The sequence below is a fragment of the Salvelinus sp. IW2-2015 genome, linkage group LG13 (assembly GCF_002910315.2).
Source record: "Salvelinus sp. IW2-2015 linkage group LG13, ASM291031v2, whole genome shotgun sequence".
NCBI lineage: Eukaryota > Metazoa > Chordata > Actinopteri > Salmoniformes > Salmonidae > Salvelinus > Salvelinus sp. IW2-2015.
This window is the reverse complement of record NC_036853.1, coordinates 50879640-50901666: the sequence shown is the minus strand read 5'-3', so window position 1 is coordinate 50901666 and position 22027 is coordinate 50879640. Positions and strand designations below refer to the sequence as shown.

Sequence of the window (22027 nt, the reverse complement as noted above, 5' to 3'; positions counted from 1 at the left end):
TTTGGGGATGACCAGTGACATATACCTGCTGGAGTGCGTGCTACGGGTGGGTGTTGCTATGGTGACCAGTGAGCTGAGATAAGGTGGGGCTTTACCTAGAAAATACTTATAGATGACCTGGAACCAGTGGGTTTGGCGACGAATATGTAGTGAGGCTTTGGTGACAAAACGGATGGCACTGTGATAGCAAATTGGATGTAGTCTGAGGAGAGTGTTGGAGGCCATTTTGTAAATGACATCGAAATAGGAAGCCAGTTCTATATTTAACTTTGGATTGGAGATGCTTAGTGTGAGTCTGGAAGGAGAGTTTACAGTCTAACCAGACACCTAGGTATTTGTAGTTGTCCACATATTCTAAGTCAGAACCGTCCAGAGTAGTGATGCTAGGCGGGCTGGCAGCAATCGGTTGAAGAGCATGCATTTAGTTTTACTAGCATTTAAGAGCAGTTGGAGGCCACGGAAGGAGTGTTGTATGGCATTGAAGCTCGTTTGGAGGTTAGCTAGCTAGCTAATGTTAGCCATATTAACATTGACATGAAATCAGTCAAAAAAACGGTATCAAGAACGAGACAAAACAAGATGGTAACTTGACAAGTGAAGTTGTGGGGCTTGCTTCAGCTCTTTAAAAGTATTTTTGTGGTAATGTAAGAAGCTTACAGTAACTGGTCCTGTATGGCTCAGTTGGTAGAGCCTGGTGCTTGCACCATCAGGGTAGTGGGTTCGATTTCTGGAGTCTCATACATAAAATGTATGCATGCATGCCTGTAAGTTGCTTTGGATGAAAACATCTGCTAACTGGCATATTATATATATCTAATTTAACATCTGGTGATGTTACCTGGCAGGCCAAAACTCCATCTCACCAAAACAGGCAGTCTTTTCTAACAGCTCTTATACTTAAAGGGAATTAGCCACAATTTCACATTACTATTCCAACCTCAGTGTGGAAAWATATAAAATACAGGATAATAAATTGTTTTACTGCACTGGGCCTATAAAAGAAGACACCGCAGGCCATTTGAATTTTMTATTTTATTTTACATAATTTGACGTCCACAAGTATTTAACCTTTGTACAATTCTCATGACAACAAACCCCCATTTAACTTCGTGTTGGCAGCAGGCTAATATATCTACTAGTTTGAGGATATTATAATCGAGCCTGAGTCTATCATGTACAAACTGGTTGTGTAACGCTTTCTGACAAAATGATAACATTCTGCCCTTAAAACAGAGTAGGAATGCGTCCCAAATGGCACACTCTTCCTTAAATAGTGCATTACTTTTGACCAGAATCTTATGGGCCCTGGTCAAAAGTAGTGCACTATATAGGAGATAAGATGCCATTTGGAACACAAAGTAGGTAGTTGTCCCTAACCACTAGCACATGAGATTGTTCTCTTTCCCCCATAATGGTTCAGGTTAGGGTAGGGGCAATATCTTACCTCGAATCAGATAAACAGTACTGTTGAGGAAAGACATCAGGGGTGCGTTCAGTAGGGCACAGCATTGTGGAACGTTCAGATAGAAATATGGTACGTAGAACAAASATGCCTCTCTGACAAGTAGAATAAAGAATCATGTCAACTCTATTCARGTCATTTCTTTCTGCAAATTTCCACAACGTATCCCTATTGAATGTGCCCCAGGATAGGCATCTGTGGGCGGGCTGCCGGTACAGGAGACTGAGGGTGCTTCTCTCTGTGGGTGAACTGAGCTTATTAATACAGTGGTCCACACAGACCTCGTTCTGGAGAGCTGTGGGTTCCTGCTGTTTATTTGTCCTATTCATCCAAGTCACATTCAATATTTATGCAGTATAGATATATGCAATATAGATAAACGGTGCTGTCTGGATCTCTGGAAACATATCTGGGTGTGAACCATTGATCTGGATCAACTGTACAGTATGGATGGACGTGTGTCTGTGTCAAAGAGGCTGACGGATATCTATACAATGTGTGTGCCAGTCTGTCATACCGCATCTGTGTGCGTTTCATGGTTATCAACAGAGTACGGTCGGTCAGTCAGTCGGTCGGTGTGTGGGTGTGTGTGTATCTGCGCACCAGCCGGTCTATCGATAGAGGTAATCAGCTTGTATGTTGGCAGCGATCTCGGCCTCCCACTTGTCTCCGTTGTTGAGCAGTTTCTCTTTGTTGTAGAGCAGCTCCTCATGAGTCTCTGTGGAAAACTCAAAGTTGGGGCCCTGAGGGAGATAGAGGTGAAAGAGAGAGGGGAGACACCAAACCAAATAGTTTTACAGGTCCTTTACGCCAACCTCAGTCACAGGGATCATAACGGCCAGACATCTACAGAGGAAGCTATAGTAGAGGGGTTTTGTGCCAAATGGCAATTTCCTTTTGGTCAAATGTAARGCACTAAGTAGGGAATAGGGTGCCATTTGGGACACCGACCATAGTAGAGAGGTAGAAGGTAAAGCTCACCTCCACGATAGCGTCAACAGGACAGGCCTCCTGGCAGAAGCCACAGTAAATACACTTGGTCATGTCGATGTCGTAGCGCGTCGTCCTCCTGCTGCCGTCCGATCGGGGCTCTGCCTCGATGGTGATGGCCTATGTAATGGGGGGGGTGTGTAAATCATGTTTAGGGCAGTGAGCCTGAAGGTGTTGTGGTATAGCAGACATAGGAAACGGTAAACGGTGCACTTCTTTTGACCAGGGCCTATAGGGTGCACTATGCAGGGGTCTATGTACGTGTACCAATTTTGGACYCAGCCATGGAGTTATTTRCGTTGCAAAGTGCAGGTGTTTTGATACCCTGGGAGGGTTAGGGATATGCAGATGCGAATAGTTCAGGAGTGTTAACACTACAGGGGCCGGTTGCACCAGTTGGGCCGTAACTCTACGRCCGACGTAAAATGCGCTCAACGCCGGACCKAAAAAAATGATACCCGCTGCACCACCTGGGAGCAAGCCTTCTATGAGCGGTCTAGCAGGGAGCAGGCGGCGTAGGGTGTTCAATTCAAACTGTCTTCATGATACCGATAGAAAGAACAGTCATCCATTTTAAAAAGCAGGTGAATCTCGCGTTCGTATTTCACAGCCTCCACTGACTGTTGGAGTTGCCTACGCACGAGTCATTAGCAAAATAATATTGTAGATMTGGGCAACATTATAGCATGCTAAAATGTTTCTGATCAGCAATAGATGAGCAAACMAATAAATGAGCTGGCACCTCCACTTATTTTCCCAGCCAGAGACCAATTAACCAAATATACAGAAGGAGATTCGGTGAAACCAAATCACATCGGACAAGTCACAGGCTTTTGGTCTGGAGTAAGCTACTAGGTGAGTAAACAGAAAAATCATCAACTTGTTATAGGCTACATAACATGCTATCAAAATGGTCTGATCAGTGGTAAAAAAACAACAACAGGCGAGTCATCTGGACTAAAGATAGGTTTCCCACCTATAAATATATGCGCATTTGGATTTAATACGCATGCACCCTGTATCAAAAAGGTTGGCTGGTCCTCATTCAAGTACCGTAGATCACTTCACATAATTTTTTGGTTACTACATGATTCTGGRAGGTAGCCTAGTGGTTAGAGCATTGGGCCAGTAACCGAAAGGTTGTTGGATCGAATCCCCGAGCTGACAAGGTAAAAACCTGTTGTTCTGCATTTGAAATAAGAATTTGTTCTTAACTGACTTGCCTATTAAATAAAGGTTAAATGTAAAAAATAAAATAATCCATGTTATTTCATAGTTTTGATGTCTTCACTATTACTCTACAATGTAGAAAATAGTACAAATAAAYAAAAAKCCTTGAAGGCATAGGTGTGTATATACACACACTTTTGGGGGTAATGTTTGTGTTGAATTTGTTGTCCTCAGGGCACTATTGAAAATGAGACCCTTGTCTCAATGGGCTCCCGATTTAAATAAAAGTAAAAAATATATATAATTAATTCTCACAGTAACTCTTTATGGGTCCATCTAGTTGTGGTTAAGAAAAGGTTCATGCATAGTGGTGGGCTATGCAAAGGGATGGACTGTTCTCTCTGTGGAAGTGACATGCCTTGCAAATTTTAGAACTGCCACGATGGCAACAGCCTAGTAACGGGCGCAGCCTAGCAACCATCATTATGAAGCATTAAATCTCATGAACGCACATTGCTTACACTGGACTAAGCTACGACAAGTCTTATTTTGAATTGGTGCAAACGTGTGAATTCTGATCACAAAGTCTGACGTAGCTACGCCTGACCTAGCATTTAAGACCACGTTTTTAKYCCCAACCGTTGCAACAGGCCACAGGTGTGTTTCTATGTACCTGGGCAGGGCAGATGGCTTCACACAGCTTGCAGGCGATGCAGCGCTCCTCTCCAGAGGGGTACCTGCGCAGGGCGTGCTCACCGCGGAAACGGGGCGACAGGGGCCCCTTCTCAAAAGGGTAGTTTATGGTGGCCGGCTCTCTGAACAGGTAGCTCATGGTCATGCTCAGTCCTGGGGGAGCAAGAAGCAGGAAGTGATGTTATACACTGCACTGGCTGCATCCAAAATGGCACCATACAGATTTCAGGTAAAGACTAATTTGTCAGTATGTAGCCTTTATCACAGTCATTGCAAGGCTGGTCCCTGATCTTTTGGTGCCCTCTTGTCAACTCCTATGAAATTTGTCATAGGAGTTTGCAAAATAGCAACAAAAAAACCTGGGACCAGGTTATTCAGTGGCTGTGTCTGAAATGACACCCTACGGGCCCTGGTCAAAAGTAGTGGACTATATAGGGAATACAGCACCGTTTCAGACATGGGGGTTGGTGTCACGAAGAGTCAGGAGTGAAACTGACCTCTGAAGAGCTCCGTCCACAGCAGAGTCTGAGCGGCTCGGTCTGTTATGGACTTCATGTCTGTGGGCAGATCCTGAGCATTCACATACTCTACAGAGAGAGGAAGAGAGAAGGCAAGAGGGAGGGAGAAAGACAGTGAGGTGAATGTTGAGTGCGTGTCTGAACATTCATACTAATCAAAGGCAAACAAAGGGCAGCTGTGGGGATCACAGTGGTCAGATGTATATGAGAGGCACTGGGTGTGCTCGTTTTGAATTCCCAGGTGCCCCGGATGGGTGGAGATTTCCCTTTAGGACGAATMGAATGCGCAAATGCCGCACACCCGGTGCACCCGATGATGCAAAACGAACGCACCTTGAGAGCCGGGGTAAGATACAGTACTTACTGAATCCCTCTCTCTGGGCCGACAGACTGATTGGACGCACCAGATTGTGTCCAGCCYCAAAGGCGCCTGTGGGGCGGAGGGGAAAGGAGTCAAATTATGACCTAAAAGGCAGAGGATGAAATGGAGCTACAAGGGAAGTGTTTTCACCACAAGAGGTCAACAATTAGCAAGTAGACTTCACTGACAGCTAACYGCATTGACTCGTCTTAAATTATTACATTGAGAGCATTTAGCAGACACTCTTATCCAGAGCGACCTACAATCAGTATCTTCATAGATAGTTGAGATGTGTTTTGGGTATCTGTATCCACTGTTTACCCCAAATAACTGAGTATAGCCTAKATTTCCTCTTGAACTGTTGATGACCAGAGTGACTTCTCTATCACTAAAGCGGTGCACCACACCATCAATATCCATCCATCCCTCCCTCAGGTGAGGTCTTACCTGGCCGGGACACGGAATATAGTACACGCAACGCCGCAGACATGTCTGGAACACGCCAACAACACAGGAAGAGGTAGGGAAAGAAAAACAGAAATATGTAATTATTAATCATGTGACACGCAAGTGCAATACAGGGTATGTGCATATAAATTGGCCAATGTRTTTTTTTTAAGGTCACTGACCTATTGAAATCTGTTGCCAGATAACACATTGCACTCATTCAGAAAACCTGTATCGGTCTTACTTTGTTTGTCATGACATAATGTAAAGATGTGCCTTGTGTTATCATCCAATAACTTGTCTGTTTGTCAACAAACAAACCATAGGTAGATAGCTAACTAAGTTCCATAGCTAAGAGGTTAGTATGTGTGCTTGTTACTAAAATCGTTCATGTGTGATGATCATTATGACCCTTATGTCAGAGCRCTGCTGGTCCTTGTGACGACAGCATGCGATACAAGAGAGAAGAAGCTACTACACTAAAATTKATATCTGTTAACAGCATAGGTTAGTTAGTACGTTAGCTTGCTAGTTGAGGACATGAGTGTTCCAGCAAGACAACTGTTTTCCCAGAAAACAAAAGCCAACCGTCTAACGTTACCCAGATGACACAGGCCCCGTTCAACGCAATTTTTTACTGCGTGACATGATATATTGTAGCAAAATGTAATACTACCAAAACGCGTTACGCTATGACAAATGCATGTTGTTAGATAGGTACTAACAAGCATTAGCGAGCCGGCTAGCAACAACCGGTTAGCCATAAAATCCTCAAGGACTTTTCCAATGACTGACGTTATGTAGCTTTAGCTGTAAAAGCAGCGGTCATACAAGTACCAAAAGGCAGTAGAAATTTAAACAAAGATATTATGTGTTGTAAAAAATCTTTAAAACCKTTGCAAATAAGTATGTAGTTGATAAAATAACTTCAAACTCACCGACCTGTCGCTATTTGGCCTTCTAAACCAGAACAGCGGACGATTTGAGAAGTGCAATTTGCGTGGGCAGGAAGTCAAAGAACGTTATGACAGAGATCTCGCGTTGGACGTCAAAAAGTTGCCATGTTTGATGTGGCGCAGGTGGTAAGGTCAAAAGTTTGAAAATATGATTTTCTATCCTAAAATACAGTGCTACGTGAAATTCTGAAATGTACTGTTGTTGTTTTGAATTGATTGTCCTTCATTCAGTATTTAGTAGTGATATTTTACACACACACACACACACACACACACACACACACACACACACACACACTCACTCACACAATGCTTGATAAGGGATTTGCCAGTGGCTAATGAAGCAGGATATTTTTAATTGGAGATTGTTTTTGATGACGGTCTCACTTTGTGTAATCATCACTCTCCCATCCATAATTRCCTCTATCTCCTCATGGTTGTGGACTCTAACCAGCCGTCTTAAAAGTAAGTACGGTACTGTATTACAATTACATTAATTATTCTATAATAGCAATGATTTTCTACACATTGTGAGGCTTTCAAGATTGTATAATTTGACTAACCAACAGTAATTGACTGCATTCATTTATATCTTTATAACTTATAATCACTGTTCTTTCTCTTCTCCATCGCTCAGTGAACGATTGGGCCAACAGCAGCACATCGGTAGTGTTGGAGCAGTCCTGGACAAGGGTTGAGAGGTCAGTGCTGGTGGCAGTTCTGAGCGTGGAGATGGTGCTGGGGGTCATTGGGAACTGTCTGGTACTACTGGTAAAAATCATGGTAGGTAACTGTTATTAACTCTGTGTCACACACTTCTCTCCCTGACCTACTGTTAGGAGATCTAACCAAGGACTCGTATATCCTCTTTGTAACCCAGTGTTCTGACTGTAGCTTACTTCTGTGAGTGCGTTATAGTTTACATATGCCTGCCTGATGGTGCCACTTTTTTACAAAATGTCACAGTACAAACAAGCTCTATCTGCTGATGAAGAGGCACCGAGCAATGCCAATGAGCAGAGCCCATATATATATAAAAAAAGCTTGAAATAGAATAATCTCTCTCTCCGTCTCTTTCTCAGTGTAGGGATCAGTTTCCCTGTAGATACTGGGTCCCCTTCGTCAGTCTGACCCTCTCCGACCTTGGCTCCTCCCTGCTCATCATCTCTGGCTCCCTATTGGCTATGTTGACTAAGGGTCAGAGGTCACCATGGTGCGAGGTCGTCAGCTTGCTCAAATTCGCCTTCATCACTTCCTCTATTGGAAGCATAGGTGAGACTCTCCTGGGCCTAGGTTGTAGGCGTTTTGAATCCGCATTTCACTTGGAGAAACAACAGTGTTACGGGACTGACTTTGATGACCACTTAATGCGCTAACCAACTTCTCTACACACACTTTTCATTCTCATTATTCACTTCTAAACACCCACTCCTCACACATGCATATTTTACATCCAATTCAACAATCCTCAATCCACTTACATCTATTSTGTGTCCCAAATGGCACTCTATTGCCTATGTAGTGCACTACTTTWWWAAAYACGAATTCCTCCCCTCTCCACAGCGATTCTCTGCGTACAGCGAGCCAAGGGCGTGGCCTCCACAGGAAGAGGCGCCTCTGTTGTTGTGGCTCTGGCTTGCCTGGCTTCCTGGTTGACAGGGGTGGTGTTTGGGAGCATCCCTGTGGTCTACAACTGGATCAGGTGAGGGAAGGTTGTGGTGAGGGTCTTGTAGTTATTTGGGTCATACTAGACATACAGTGAGGCAGACTAGGTCATTGTTAATTTATCTTCTCTTCCATCAATGTACCCTGGTCTATCTTTAGCCCAGTTAGCCAATCTAAAATAGGGGTTTTGCACAGAATTATAATTATTTGGCCAATAATGGGGGCCCAAGGAAAAAAATGGGCTGGTGTCAGGCCCTCAAGGAAAAAAATAGGCAGGTCTGTTAGAAATGTCKGAGCCGAATTTGGTCCGGTCCGTCCCTGCCTCTGAAKTCTCTGTCTCTCTCCAACTCTCAGGTACGACCCTGCAGAGATGCTGTGTGCAGTGTTCTGGGAGAGCAGTTACTCTGACATGCTGGTCTATATCCTCTGTGCTTTCTCCATCTGCATATTCCTCCCCTTCCTCCTCATCCTCTTCTGCTCTCTCTTCACCGCTGCTTGCTGCYGGAGGAACTGCGACAGGTATGTGTTGTGATTTGTGAGCATTTGGGTGCATCGTAATAGTCTGAAATGGTCACCTCCCCCTCGTCTCGTTTACATCATCTGCATTGATGTGAAATAACTGCACATCAATTTCCTGATGCACACCATTCTTGCTTTACCAAAGCATKTTTTTCAAGCTAGAAATGGAGGTTCCATTCACATATACTCGAAAATTATAGATCAGTGCAGATGATAGAAAGGAGATGAAGAAGGCAACCAGATTAGTACCTTCCTTAGTAACGGCTCTTTCTCTATCTCCTTCATAGTGACCCAGATGACCTCTCCTCTGTCACTCCTCTGATTGTGGCCTTCTACCTGTTCTGCTACACTCCCTTCGCTGTGTCTGAGGTGACACACACGCACAAACATCTATACACACACACACACACACACACACACACACACACACACACACACACACACACACACACACTCTCTTCAGATTCATTTTGCCATTCTCCTCCCTGAAGCCAATGGTTATTTTTTACTCCTCACTTCCCCACAGCTGATTCTTCTTGGAAAACTGGACCTATCCCCTGCACCTGATTGGCTGAGAACCCTGTCGTCGGTTATGTCCTACCTAGACTTCGGATTGAACTCCATCTACTGTGCCAATCAGGACTTCCGGGAGGCGGGACTTGCTCTGTTCTGGACCAGTAGGAAGTTATTATTCTCTGAGCCTGTGCTGACAAGCATGACAAAGTTGGAATTGTAAAGATTGACCACAAAATAAATTATGTAAAGTTGGTGGCTAAAAGATTTCTCATAAAACAGTTTTAATTCCTCCAATTTGAGATATTATGACAATGATTGTTTTGACATATTTACACATTTGTTGGAAATATATGTTGCACTGATGTTGATTTCTTATGAGATTAGATGTTAACAAACGAGATGTTGTGCATTGGTTAAAATTACAAAGAAAAAAACAAATATATCTTCATCAGTCTTAAATCATTGGCTGACTCAGTTCTTGCTGCATTTTCCCCTCTGCATTTTATCAAACCAGCCTACCTGTACCTACATTTTTTTCAAATCTGAATTAGGTGTGATTGGCCTACTATCTAGAATATAACTTCAGTGGATGACCGACACAGTTTTGTCATTTTGTCCCTGAAGTGGGTTACGTTTCTTCTACACAATTTCTGCTCCCTTAAGTCCACGAAGACAATTGAATGACTTAACACACATTAATTGCAGACAGACTCAGACCTATTGCCATTGARCATCCATGGWCAGACCTATTCAGTKCGTTTTGGTGCTATGCTTGTGAAGCGCGTGAGAAAGCAGAAACTGTAGTGGAACTGCAGAACGTCACACACTTTGGACCAGAAGTGTCCAGTGAGATGTTGGAACGGTCGGTATCGGGCCAGGGTGTGATCCAACAGTTTCAGCAACACGAAACCACTGCAGGACAGTACCGCAAGACCCAGGTATCTCCGGGAATGGCAGTCCCCATGGTTACGGTTTACCCCTACACCTTTGATGACCGCGAAGGCCACATGACATCCGAGGGCCACCTCGAACCCTTGGTCGTGCACCAGCGAAAGGCCATAGCTGAGAATGGAGCACAACTCGACCGTTAACGCGTACCGTGGCCGCCAACCGTGCTCGATAAAATCGCACCACACCAGCACCCACGCGAAGATGGGAAGCGTGAACCACTGGTCCAAAACAGCGGGCGCACGAAGGAGAGTCGCGAGGCGCACCCACTGCACAGGTGCGTAGGCAATGGCCATGAGTGCGAACATGTCTTTGACGTAATCTGCCCTAGTGTCTCTTTTACCGTTCGTCCGTTGAAGTAGCCAGTAAATGCCCATGAAAATGTATCCCAAATTGACCAAGGAGTTGAATGGCATTGCCAGGTAACAGGGTAGGTAGTCAACTGTCTTCTCGGCGTAGTGATCATAGCTTATGTCGACTAAAACGCTGTTGAATAGACCAGTGTTCGCCAAAACGACACAAACACAAAAGGGAACTAAAACGTGTAACAATGCAGACTTCATTGTTATATCATATAGTCCAACGCATTCGTACAATAATTGTTTTAAAAAGAATGGAAAATTAAATGTTTTGACAGAGCAAGTTGCGACACAAACTTTTCCTGTTGTTTTTCCGGGATTGGAATCACATGATGGCGCAATGAGTTATACACTAGATGACTGATGGGCACTGTTTTGAAGACCCGTGCCTCCATCTTGGCACTCCCCCACCGTTTAAGAAAAATATGTAGGAAGTTTTGATATGCGTTTATTAATGTCTACATTTGCTTTTGCCAAGTTTATTATATTACAGACACCTTCATGTATATGTAACAGTTTAACTTTAGTCCGTCCCCACGCGCGAACCAGGGACCCTCTGCGCACATCAACAACAGTCACCCACGAAGCATCGTTACCCATCGCTCCACAAAGGCCGCCGCCCTTGCAGAGCAAGGGGAACCACTACTTCAAGGTCTCAAAGCGAGTGACGTCACCGTTTGAAAGGCTATTAGCGCACACCACCGCTAACTAGCTAGCCATTTCACATCGGTTACATTCACCCCCCTTTCAACCTCCTCCTTTTCCGCAGCAACCAGTGATCCGGGTCAACAGCATCAATGTAACAGTTTAACTTTAAACCGTCCCCACGCCCCGACCCGGGCGAGAACCAGGGACCCTCCGCACACATCAACAACAGTCACCCACGAAGCATCGTTACCCATCACAAGGGGAACCACTACTTCAAGGTCTCAAACGGAGTGACGTCACCGTTTGAAAGGCTATTAGCGCGCACCACCGCTAACTAGCTAGCCATTTCACATCGGTTACATATACTTGTATATATTTTGATCTAAACATAAAAGTAAAACATTGGAAAATATATAAAAACATTTTCCTTAAAACCTCTGGGATAGGCGGGACGCTACTGTCCCACTTGGCTAAAAGCCAGAGCGCCAAATTCAAATAAATTACTATAAAAATCACACTTTCATTAAATCACACATGAAAGATACCAAATTAAAGCTACACTTGTTGTGAATCCAGCKAACATGTCAGAATTCAAATAGGCTTTTCGGCGAAAGCAAACWATGCTATTATCTGAGGATAGCACCATAGTAAACAAAGAGAGAGAAGCATATTTCAACCCTGCAGGCGCGACACAAAACGCAGAAATAAAAATATAATTCATGCCTTACCTTTGACGAGCTTCTGTTGTTTGCACTCCAATATGTCCCATAAACATCACAAATGGTCCTTTTGTTCGATTAATTCCGTCGATATATATCCAAAATGTCAATTTATTTGGCGCGTTTGATCCAGAAAAACACCGGTTCCAACTTGTGCAACGTGACTACAAAATATCTCAAAAGTTACCTGTAAACTTTGCCAAAACATTTCAAACTACTTTTGTAATACAACTTTGTATTTTTTAACGTAAATAATCGATAAAATTGAAGACGGGATGATCTGTGTTCAATACAGGATTAAAACAAACTGTAGCTAGCTTTCTGGTCACGRGCCTCTATCTAACAGTACACTTCAAGTGACCCTCGTTCAAGATGGCCGTACTTCTTCATTACACAAAGGATTAACCTCAACCAATTTCTAAAGACTGTTGACATCCAGTGGAAGCGGTAGGAACTGCAAGAAGGTACCTTAGAAATCTGGATTCCCAATGAAAACCCATTGAAAAGAGAGTGACCTCAAAAAAAAAATTCAGAATGGTTTGTCCTCGGGGTTTCGCCTGCTAAATAAGTTCTGTTATACTCACAGACATGATTCAAACAGTTTTAGAAACTTCAGAGTGTTTTATATCCAAATCTAATAATATGCATATCTTATCTTCTGGGGATGAGTAGCTGGCAGTTGAATTTGGGTATGCTTTTCATCCAAATGTGAAAATGCTGCCCCCTATCCTAGAGAAGTTTTAAAGTATCACTTTTGTTGTTGATTGAAATAGCTATAAGTGACTAGGCAACAGGATATATATATAATAGACAGAAGCAGCAACGTAGGGGATGAGTGTGAAAGTGTGTGTGTGTGGCGTCGGTATGCATGTGTGTTTTGGGATGTCAGTGTAGGAGCCAACTTCTGCTTGATCTGAAAATGTGGTCGTAGACCCCGTACGGAGAGTGTGACACATTTGCGGAGCCTCCGGAGGCACACAGAGGCCAAATTGAGCTCCCAAATTCTGTAACGGAGGGCTCCGTATAGCTCCGCATTGACATGATTGATTGACGGTAGGTGGGGGCGGGAGGTCCTGTATAAACACAAACTCACTTCCTTCACAACAACTCTGCACTGCAACGTGAAGTGCAAGAAGTATGAATGCCCTGACTTCTGCAGAGGCTGTATCACCGTAAATGATGGAGCCTTCCTCTTAGACACCACATGGTATAGAGGTCCTGGATAGCAGGGAGCTCGGCCCCAGTGATGTACTGGGCCGTACGCACTACACTCTGTCGCGCCTTGCATTGGATGCCAAGCAGTTGCCATACCAAGTGTTGATACAGCCAGTCAAGATGCTCTAGATGGTGCAGCTGTAGAACTTTTTTAGGATCTGAGGGCCCATGCCAAATATTTTCAGCTTCCTAGTTACCACCAAAGAAAGCACTGAGCTAGACTGAAACACCTGCATTTTGGAGCTGCCTTACTCAAGAAAGCAAGAAAGAGACCATYTTTGTATACGGCTTTATTCACTTAATAAATGTGTTTTTACATTGTTTGCAAACTGATATGTGACATGTACTAATGCCAAAATAACATGGAAAACATGCAACAAACCGGTGGTGCCACTGCTGGCACCACACTGCCAGGTCACTGACCTCTCTCATAGGCTGCGTCATCGTCGTCTGTGATCAGGCCTACCACTGTTGTCTTGTCGGCAAACTTATTGATGGTGTTGGAGTCGTGCATTGCCACAGTCGTGGGTGAACAAGCAGTACAGGAGGGGACTAAGCACGCACCCCTGATTCTCAAGTAGGTGTCCTTTGGTCCAGGTGGAAAAGGGCAGTGTGGAGTGCAATAGAGATTGCATCATCTGTGGATCTGTTGGGGCGATATGTGAATATGAGTGCGTCCAGGGTGTCTGGGATGATGGTGTTGATGTGAGCCATGACCAGCCTTTCAAAGCATTTCATGATTATCCGCATAATGCACAGCCCTTGTCGCAAGGATCTGTACACAATTCCTGGTAGCTGAAAATGTCCCAGTTCTACCTTTGCCTGCATACTCACCAGACATGTCAACCATTGAGCATGTTTGGGATGCTCTGGATTGACGTGTATAACTGTGTTCCAAATGTAATGCAGACGTAAGACAGTTACGGTATCTGTAAGGGTGAGAAGCACAGGGAGGAGGTGAGATGACACTTTATAATACATAAAATGTAAAGACAAAAAAAGGAGAAGAGAGGATGAGAGGGAGAAGCAACCTGGTCCACTCTGGTAAGATTTTCTTTAGTATGTCATTGTGAAAATGTTTWTTWWTTTTTATTTTGTAATGTCATAGAATATACTTTATTCTCAGTCAATTTACCTGGTGAAACCGTGTAGTTATTCCATCATTGTCCCCTAGGTGGCGCTGCTGTCCCAGTGAATCTCCAGGAGGAGAATGCAGCCTGTGGCATGCCCAGAGCCTGTGACCTGAAGAAGTTTGACGAATCGTACAGGCTGGGCACCTACTGTATCAAGTACTAAAAGGCTCTGCTCAACTTCACCAAGAATTTGGTGCTTTTTGAGATATGTAACTTGGTGGAAAAAATACTTTACATTTCACCTCATTTTAACATTCTGTCATAAAGAGCACATGTTCAATTTAATAAAAAAGCATGTTTTCCCATCTCAAGAGGATAATTTAAAAAATGACTGTAAGTTCCAAATAAAGTAACAGGGTTGATGATTTAATCTTCCATCAGCCATAAATCCCCTTGTAACAGAGGGAATGGAAGCTTGTTGTATGCAAGAGGAAGGGCAATTGAATGCAAGCTCCACAAAAAAAATAAACAATTGTTAAAACATTTCTAGCCTGTCTGTCTATGGGTAACAGGGTTGACGTGTTATGCTTGATCCACTTAGTTTTTCACCATAAAACACCAGAGAATTACCAAAAAAAGAGTAGAACCAGCTCACCTGCTTTTACACTATGATTTGAATGTTAGATGTTAAATGTTTTTCTTTCAACATTTATTTTATTTTTAAAAGGAATAGTTTCATTATATTCAAACGAGATTTTAATTCACTTAACAGGGTTGACCTTAAAATGAGGGACAGGTTTATTATTATATATTTTTTTATCTTCAAATGAATCACTAATCACATAAATGAATCAATAATAATCTTCAGAAATTACTTTGTCAAAGCAACAGCCTAACTAGGACTTACATTGATGATAAACTTGGAGACATTTTGGGGTTAAGTGGGTTAAAATCTTCCTGGATGTCACAGAGGGTGCAAAGAGGGACATGTCAAAATTCTGAATTTTGGCAGTTTAGTAAGTCTTTATTCATATTAGAAATCTGATTTATTGAATTCTCCATGTGGTCTATATTAAAGGGCACTGCATTGAATATAACAGGTTTTAAAAATTCAATATGGGTGCKCAATTTTTACTTAACATATCAAAGGGATGCAAAAGGAACTAACAATCTATGAGAGGACAATGAGGTTATAGTACAGTAGATAAGCTCCCAAAAAAGACCATATTGTTCGATTTAGTATAGAAGCGTGGAAATTGGCACACTTGTATAGTTTTTCACYCTGAACAAAACCTGATATAGGTCCATTTCATCACCCCCAATAGGTCAATGGTGAAAATGCATTCACCTGTATTGACGTTTTGGGTCATGGCTTCCCGTGTTACCCCAAAATACTTTAAAATATTTGTATTTTATAACCTTTATGATTGCAACAATGATGAAAAACTATCAGAAACCGCAGTAAAAATTGTATTTTTACTTTCAAAGTGGTGTATTAAATACAAAGTTACCTTTTACACTCAATTTTACGCTAATGTATCCATCTCATCATTAAATGACAATTTACCTGACAGTTTTSATATCCATTCATCAAGATCCATTACACCGCATGGCATAACACYCTGCTTAATACTGATATAGAAATATACTTTCTTTCTTCAAACATGCATTCCAGATTAAATCCTGCGATGGGTCATGTCCGGTTGCCCGAGTACCTACCCGCTCGACCCCATCTCCTCCCTTCTCCAGACCTTCTCTGAAAACCTTCTTCCATTCCTCACTTCCCTCATCAACAAATCCCTGACCACTGACTTCAAGATGGCCAGAGTCACTCCCCTCCTCAAGAAACCAACACTCAACCACTCTGACGTCAAAAACTATAGACTGGTATCTCTTKTTTCTTTTCTTTCCAAAACACTTGAGCATGCTGTCTATGACCAACTCTCTTATCTCTCTCAAAACTATTTTATTGACCCTAACCAGTCAGTCTTCAAAATGGGTCACTCACCTGAGATTGTTCTCCTCTGCGTTATGGAGGCTCTCCAAACTGCCAAAGCTGACTATCTCTGCTCTGTTCTCATCCTCTTAGATCTATCTGCTGCCTTTGACACGGTGAACCATTGGACCCTCCTCTCCTGCTCTCACTACTGGTGTCCCCCAGGGCTCGGTTCTAGGCCCTCTCTTCTTCTCTCTGTACACCAAGTCACTCGGCTCCGTCATATCCTCACATGGTCTCACCTATCTTTGCTATGTGGACGACACTCAATCACTTTTCTCTTTACCCCCTTCTGACACCCAGGTGCTGACACGCATCTCTGCGTGCCTGGTGGACATCTCAGCTTGGATGTCGGCCCACTACCTCAAGCTCAACCTCAACAAGACGGAGCAGCTCTTCCTCCCAGGGAAGGCCTGCCCGCTCCAAGACTTTTCCATCATGGTTGACAACTCCACTGTGTCCCCATCCCAGAGTGCAAAGAACCTTGGCTTGATCCTGGACAACACTCTGTCGTTCTCTGCAAACAAAGCAGTGACTCGCTCCTGCAGGTTCACGCTCTACAACATCCATAGAGTGCGACCTGACCTCACACAGGAAGCGGGGGCAGGTCCTAAACCTGACATCTCTCTCGACTTGCTGTTGGCTGGGCTCCCCACTTGTGCCATTAAAACCCTGCAACTGATGCAGAACGCAGCAGCCCGATTGGTGTTCAACCATCCCAAGTTCTCCCATGTCGCCCCACTCCTCCGCACACTCCACTCTTCCAGTCGAAGCTCGCATCCACTACAAGACCATGGTGCTTGCCTACAGAGCAGCAAGGGGAACTGTCCCTCCCTACCTCCAGGCTATGCTCAAACCCTACACCCCAACCCGAGCACTCAGACACCTCTGGTCTCTTGGCCCTCCCACCTCTACGGGAGGTCAGCTCCCACTCAGTCCAGTCAAAGCTCTTCTCTGTCCTGGCACCCCAATGGTGGAACAAGCTTCCCCCTGACGCTAGGACAGCAGAGTCCCTGCCCATCTTCCGAAAAACGTCTGAGACCCTACCTCTTCAGAGAGTATCTTCAATAATACCACAGCACCCCCCCACCCCCACCCCTAGCCTTTTATCGAATTCACACTCACACTTGACTGCTGATAACTACTTTATTGAGGAAAATGTACTTACTATGCCTGAGATAAATGCACTAACTGTAAGCTGCTCTGGATAGCAGTGTCTGTGTAACAGTATAACTTTAAACCGTCCCCTCGCGCGAAACCAGGGACCCTCTGCACACATCAACAACTGACACCCACGAAGCGTCGTTACCCATCGCTCCACAAAGCCGCGGCCCTTGCAGAGCAAGGGGAAACCCTACTAAGTCTCAGAGCAAGTGACGTAACTGATTGAAACGCTACTAGCGCGTACCCGCTAACTAGCTAGCCATTTCACATCCGTTACACTCACCCCCCTTTCAACCTCCTCCTTTTCCGCAGCAACCAGTGATCCGGTCAACAGCATCAATGTAACAGTATAACTTTATGGCGTCCCCTCGCCCCGACGGGCGCGAACCAGGGACCCTCTGCACACATCAACAACGGTCGCCCCGAAGCATCGTTACCCATCGCTCCACAAAGGCCGCAGCCCTTGCAGAGCAAGGGGAAACCCTACTTAAGTCTCAGAGCAAGTGACGTAACTGATTGAAACGCTACCTAGCGCGTACCCGCTAACTAGCTAGCCATTTCACATCCGTTACATCTGCTAAATGACTAAAATGTAAATAATCATRAAGTAAAACATTTTTGAATTACCCACAATCCTGGAAAAATGGAGTCACTTGGCAAGTTGTTGCAAGAACATAAATTACGTTTTTTAGAAATATGATTACAATTGAGTAAATTAAATCACTACATTCAGTCTCTCTTTGGTTATCTTAATAAAGATACTTACATTTTGAGCAACATATTAAATTGGATTTATTCTAAAATGTTGGGGTAATATTAAATTAACAAATCACTGAAACTACTTTAATTCATTTTGATTAAGTATATTTGTATAATTTTTTTTGGTCAATTTCAATTAACCCCAGAAATGTTTTTTTACACTGGTGAATGACAGTAACAGTTTTGTTCTTTGTCCTAGAAGTGGGCTAGGCCTATAAATCAGCATTAGTGGGAAATCAGGTGTAGTGGGACATTTGTGTTTGAGGGTACTATACTATGATAATGTACACTACAAAGTAATTTCAGTGTGTACAGAATATTAAAATAAATGGTAAGTGTGTGGTATGTTGCAGAAGTCAGCCCAGGGATCAACTGTTGGAACAGTATTGTGGTTATATTGTGGTAGAGGCTGGCTTTGAAACAGGTGGTCCGAAACTTGACTCTCACTACAGCAGATTCCTCTCTCCTGTGTGCCGCCACATCCTGCCTTCACAATCGGAGGCCCCTTTCAGGTAACGGGTGACCTGAATCTGGACCCTCATCCGTGGCAAGGTAGCATCTGCCACACTTCCGACTTCAGGCGATTGGTATTACAGCCAGACACCTAAGCTACAAAATGCAAGAGAAGTATTAGAAATGACTTACTATGTTAACATATTTCCCTCCCCCACCCCCTATATTTTTTWAAATATACAATTATTGTGACAGTCTATAAAAACATTTAAGTTGGTAACAGTTATGTTCTTACCTTCATGTCTGCGGCCCAAACTTGGCACCGTTGGCCTGTTGTAGTGTCTCTCTCKTGGCCCTGTTTGAAACAATAACGTCACATTGAAATGAATACCCAGAGTTGCAACATCAATCAAGGGGCTTTTTTCTCCTTTGAATGTGCATATAATGTTAGTCAATGTTGTTAGCTAGCAAGATGGCTAGCTACGTAACTCGGCTATTAAGGACACAATCGGATAGCAAACTAGCCAACTTAATAGAATTTTCCCCATAATTTAGCTAGCTAGCAACTGCCAAGTTCATGTTTCAAGCTAGCTAAGTAGCTAACATTAGCAAGCCATCTAACGTTAGCATGCTAACCAAGTAACGTTAACTAGCTAGGCTAGCTATCTAGCTTGCGTTATTGTCGTTTTTTATGTTAATGCATTACACAAGTAAAACTACACACAAATGAAGAAAGCCGTAACGTTAATTACTTGAGCAAACAAACTTTGCATTCCAATCTGGTGCATGAACAGATGAGAACAAAAAATGTTCAAARGCTTTGGTTACATATTTGAACATTTCAAATGAAGTCTATTGACTCCAATGAACGATCCACTCTCTCATGCATGATCCAGAATCCAGGCTAGCGAATTGGTGCTCCATCTATTTACAGTCCCTTCAGGAAATATTCAAACCTCTTGACTTTTTCCACATTTTGTTGCGTTACAGCCTTCCTTTGAGCATGGTGAAGTTTTTCATTACACTTTGAATTGTGTGTCAATACACACAGTCACTACAAAGATACAGGTGTCCTTCCTAACTCAGGACTGGGGAAGGTGGAAAGCTTCTTGGCATACACATCACTGTCAAACTGAAATGGTCCACCCACACAGACAGTGCGGTGAAGAAGGTGCAACAGCGCCACTGTCGGAGCTAGAAACACAAGCATTTCGCTACACCCTTAATAACATCTGCTAAACATGTGTATGRGACCAATAAGATTTGATTTGAGTTGCCAGAGAGGAAGGAAACTGCTCAAGGATTTCACTATGAGGCCAATGGTGACTTTAAAACAGTTAGAGTTTAATGGCTGTGATAGGAGAAAACTGAGGATGGATAAACAACATTGTAGTTACTCCACAACACTAACCTAATTGACGGAGTGAAAAGAAGGAAGCCTTTTTATTTATTTTTTTACCCCAATTTCGTGGCATCCAATTGTTAGTAGTTACTATCTTGTCTCATCGCTACAACTCCCGTACAGGCTCGGGAGAGACGAAGGTCAAAAGCCATGCAGCCTCCAAAACACAACCCAACCAAGCCGCACTGCTTCTTAACACAGCGCGCATCCGACCCGGAAGCCAGCCGCACCAATGTGTTGGAGGAAACACCGTGCGACCTTGGTTAGCATGCACTGCGCCCGGCCCGCCACAGGAGTCGCTGGTGCACGATGAGACAAGGATATCCCTACCGGCCAAACCCTCCCTAACCCGGACGACGCTAGGCTAGACCCGAACTTTAAGGACTGGGAAGTTTTTCAGGATAAAATAGAAACGGAGTGGAGCTAAGCACAGAAAACATCCTAGAGGAAAACCTGGTTCAGTCTGCTTTCCACCAGACACTGGGGTATGAAATCACCTTTCAGTAGGACACTAATCTAAACACAAGGCCAAATCTACACAGAGTTGCTTACCAAGAAGACAGTGAATGTTCCTGAGTGGCTAAATTTTGAAAATAATAATGGGCAAATATTGTACAATCCAGGTGTGGAAAGCTCTTAGAGACATACATAGAAAGACTCCAAAAGACTCCAGAAGCCAAAAGTGCTTCTACAAAGTATTGACTCAAGGGTGTGAATACTTATGTAAATTAGATATTTCTGTATTTCATTTTCAATAAATTTGCAAACATTTCTGAAACCATGTTTTGTCATTATGGGGTATTGTGTGTAGATGGGTGAGAGAAAAAAATAAATATTTAATCCATTTTGAATTCAAGCTGTAACATAACAAAATGTGGAATAAGTCAAGGGGTACGAATACTTTCTGAAGGCACTGCATATTGAATGTGTGCAGCTAGTGTATTGTTGTTCTGTTTTTCAGAACGTCGGGGGGTGATAAATACAGACAATTAAACTGTTCTTTACCTCCAAAAGCCTGTGGCGTTTTCTATCTAAAAGCTACTGGCTACTTTTTCTTCGTGTGGTTTTCCGGCAGACTAGACACTTAGTTGTATATTGCTGCCTTTCACAGTTCAGAAAGTGCATTGCACATTTTGTTCACAATAAAGGGAAAAGAGAAATGGGGAAAATATAAATTGCACCTAGATATATACCTTTATCCCAAACAAACCCACAACCCCATCCCACTACTTTGGCCCTAACAGATTCGACACCAGGCCGTCAGCCTGGGAAGCTGGAATCGCTTTTCTCAAACCCCCTGTAGTTCTTCTGCAATAAAATCTCTTGACCCAAAAACGTCTCTGCTGCTGCTACTACCAATTCAATCTTTTCAATCTTCTGGGATTTCCTTTCCATCTGTGCGGTACAATTAATGACCATAGCAATAAACACCAAGAAGCCAACCTTACTCTGTACTGGCCTACTACTCAAAGGGATCCTCTTAGGCTCCTTCACCCTTAGCCCTCCATCCTCTACTTTCCTCACTACCTCAGAGCTACTGGCTGCTATCAAGTATCAAAGACAAGTTTGAAAACTCAATGGAGGATGGTGAGAATTTTTTTTTCCTGTTGATAGCATTTCAGCTTCTTCTGCGGTGTTTAAGCCGCCACCTACTATAAATAGTCATCAACACTTGTTCAAGTGGGTGAGGCGGTTTAYGGATTGYCATTTATTGATAGAAAGGAACCGTTTGTATTGCCTCAAATATTGTGTATTAAATCAATGGCAAACATGTAGGCTATTTTGGGGTATATTCTATATAAACTCAGCAAAAAAAGAAACGTCCCTTTTTCAGGACCCTGTCTTTCAAAGATAATTCGTTAAAATCCAAATACCTTCACAGATCTTCATTGCAAAGGGGTTAAACACTGTTTCCCATGCTTGTTCAATGAACCATAAACAATTAATGAACATGCACCTGTGGAACGGTCATTAAGACACTAACAGCTTACAGA

At 43.3% G+C, this 22027-nt stretch overlaps 3 protein-coding genes across 5 annotated transcripts; 1 reads left to right on the top strand and 2 right to left on the bottom strand.

The window, feature by feature from the left end:
• Positions 1-1337: 1337 nt before the first annotated feature.
• Positions 1338-6647, bottom strand: ndufs8a (NADH:ubiquinone oxidoreductase core subunit S8a). 3 transcript variants are annotated; one of them, XM_023998499.2, is made up of 7 exons: positions 6580-6647; positions 5642-5686; positions 5198-5263; positions 4813-4902; positions 4296-4468; positions 2444-2572; positions 1338-2205 (listed from the first exon to the last, which is right to left on the bottom strand). In XM_023998499.2, exons 2-7 carry the CDS (start codon positions 5682-5684, stop codon positions 2074-2076), a joined length of 633 nt encoding a protein of 210 aa, XP_023854267.1. In that variant the 5' UTR covers positions 5685-5686; positions 6580-6647; the 3' UTR covers positions 1338-2073. The 3 variants fall into 3 exon arrangements, with proteins under 3 accessions (XP_023854267.1, XP_023854268.1, XP_070302419.1); XM_023998500.2 differs by having other exon boundaries at positions 6584-6633; XM_070446318.1 differs by having other exon boundaries at positions 6569-6597.
• LOC111971640 (melanopsin) lies at positions 6091-9557 on the top strand. Its single transcript, XM_070446030.1, has 7 exons — positions 6091-6148; positions 7235-7380; positions 7680-7869; positions 8161-8299; positions 8617-8781; positions 9069-9150; positions 9308-9557. The coding sequence occupies exons 1-7, from the start codon at positions 6091-6093 to the stop codon at positions 9515-9517; spliced, it is 990 nt and encodes a 329-aa protein (XP_070302131.1). The 3' UTR covers positions 9518-9557.
• Positions 9558-9559: 2 nt separating this feature from the next.
• Positions 9560-10929, bottom strand: tmem187 (transmembrane protein 187). The gene has a single exon (XM_023998498.2). The coding sequence runs from the start codon at positions 10806-10808 to the stop codon at positions 10044-10046; it is 765 nt and encodes a 254-aa protein (XP_023854266.1). The 5' UTR covers positions 10809-10929; the 3' UTR covers positions 9560-10043.
• Between the last annotated feature and the right edge of the window lie 11098 nt (positions 10930-22027).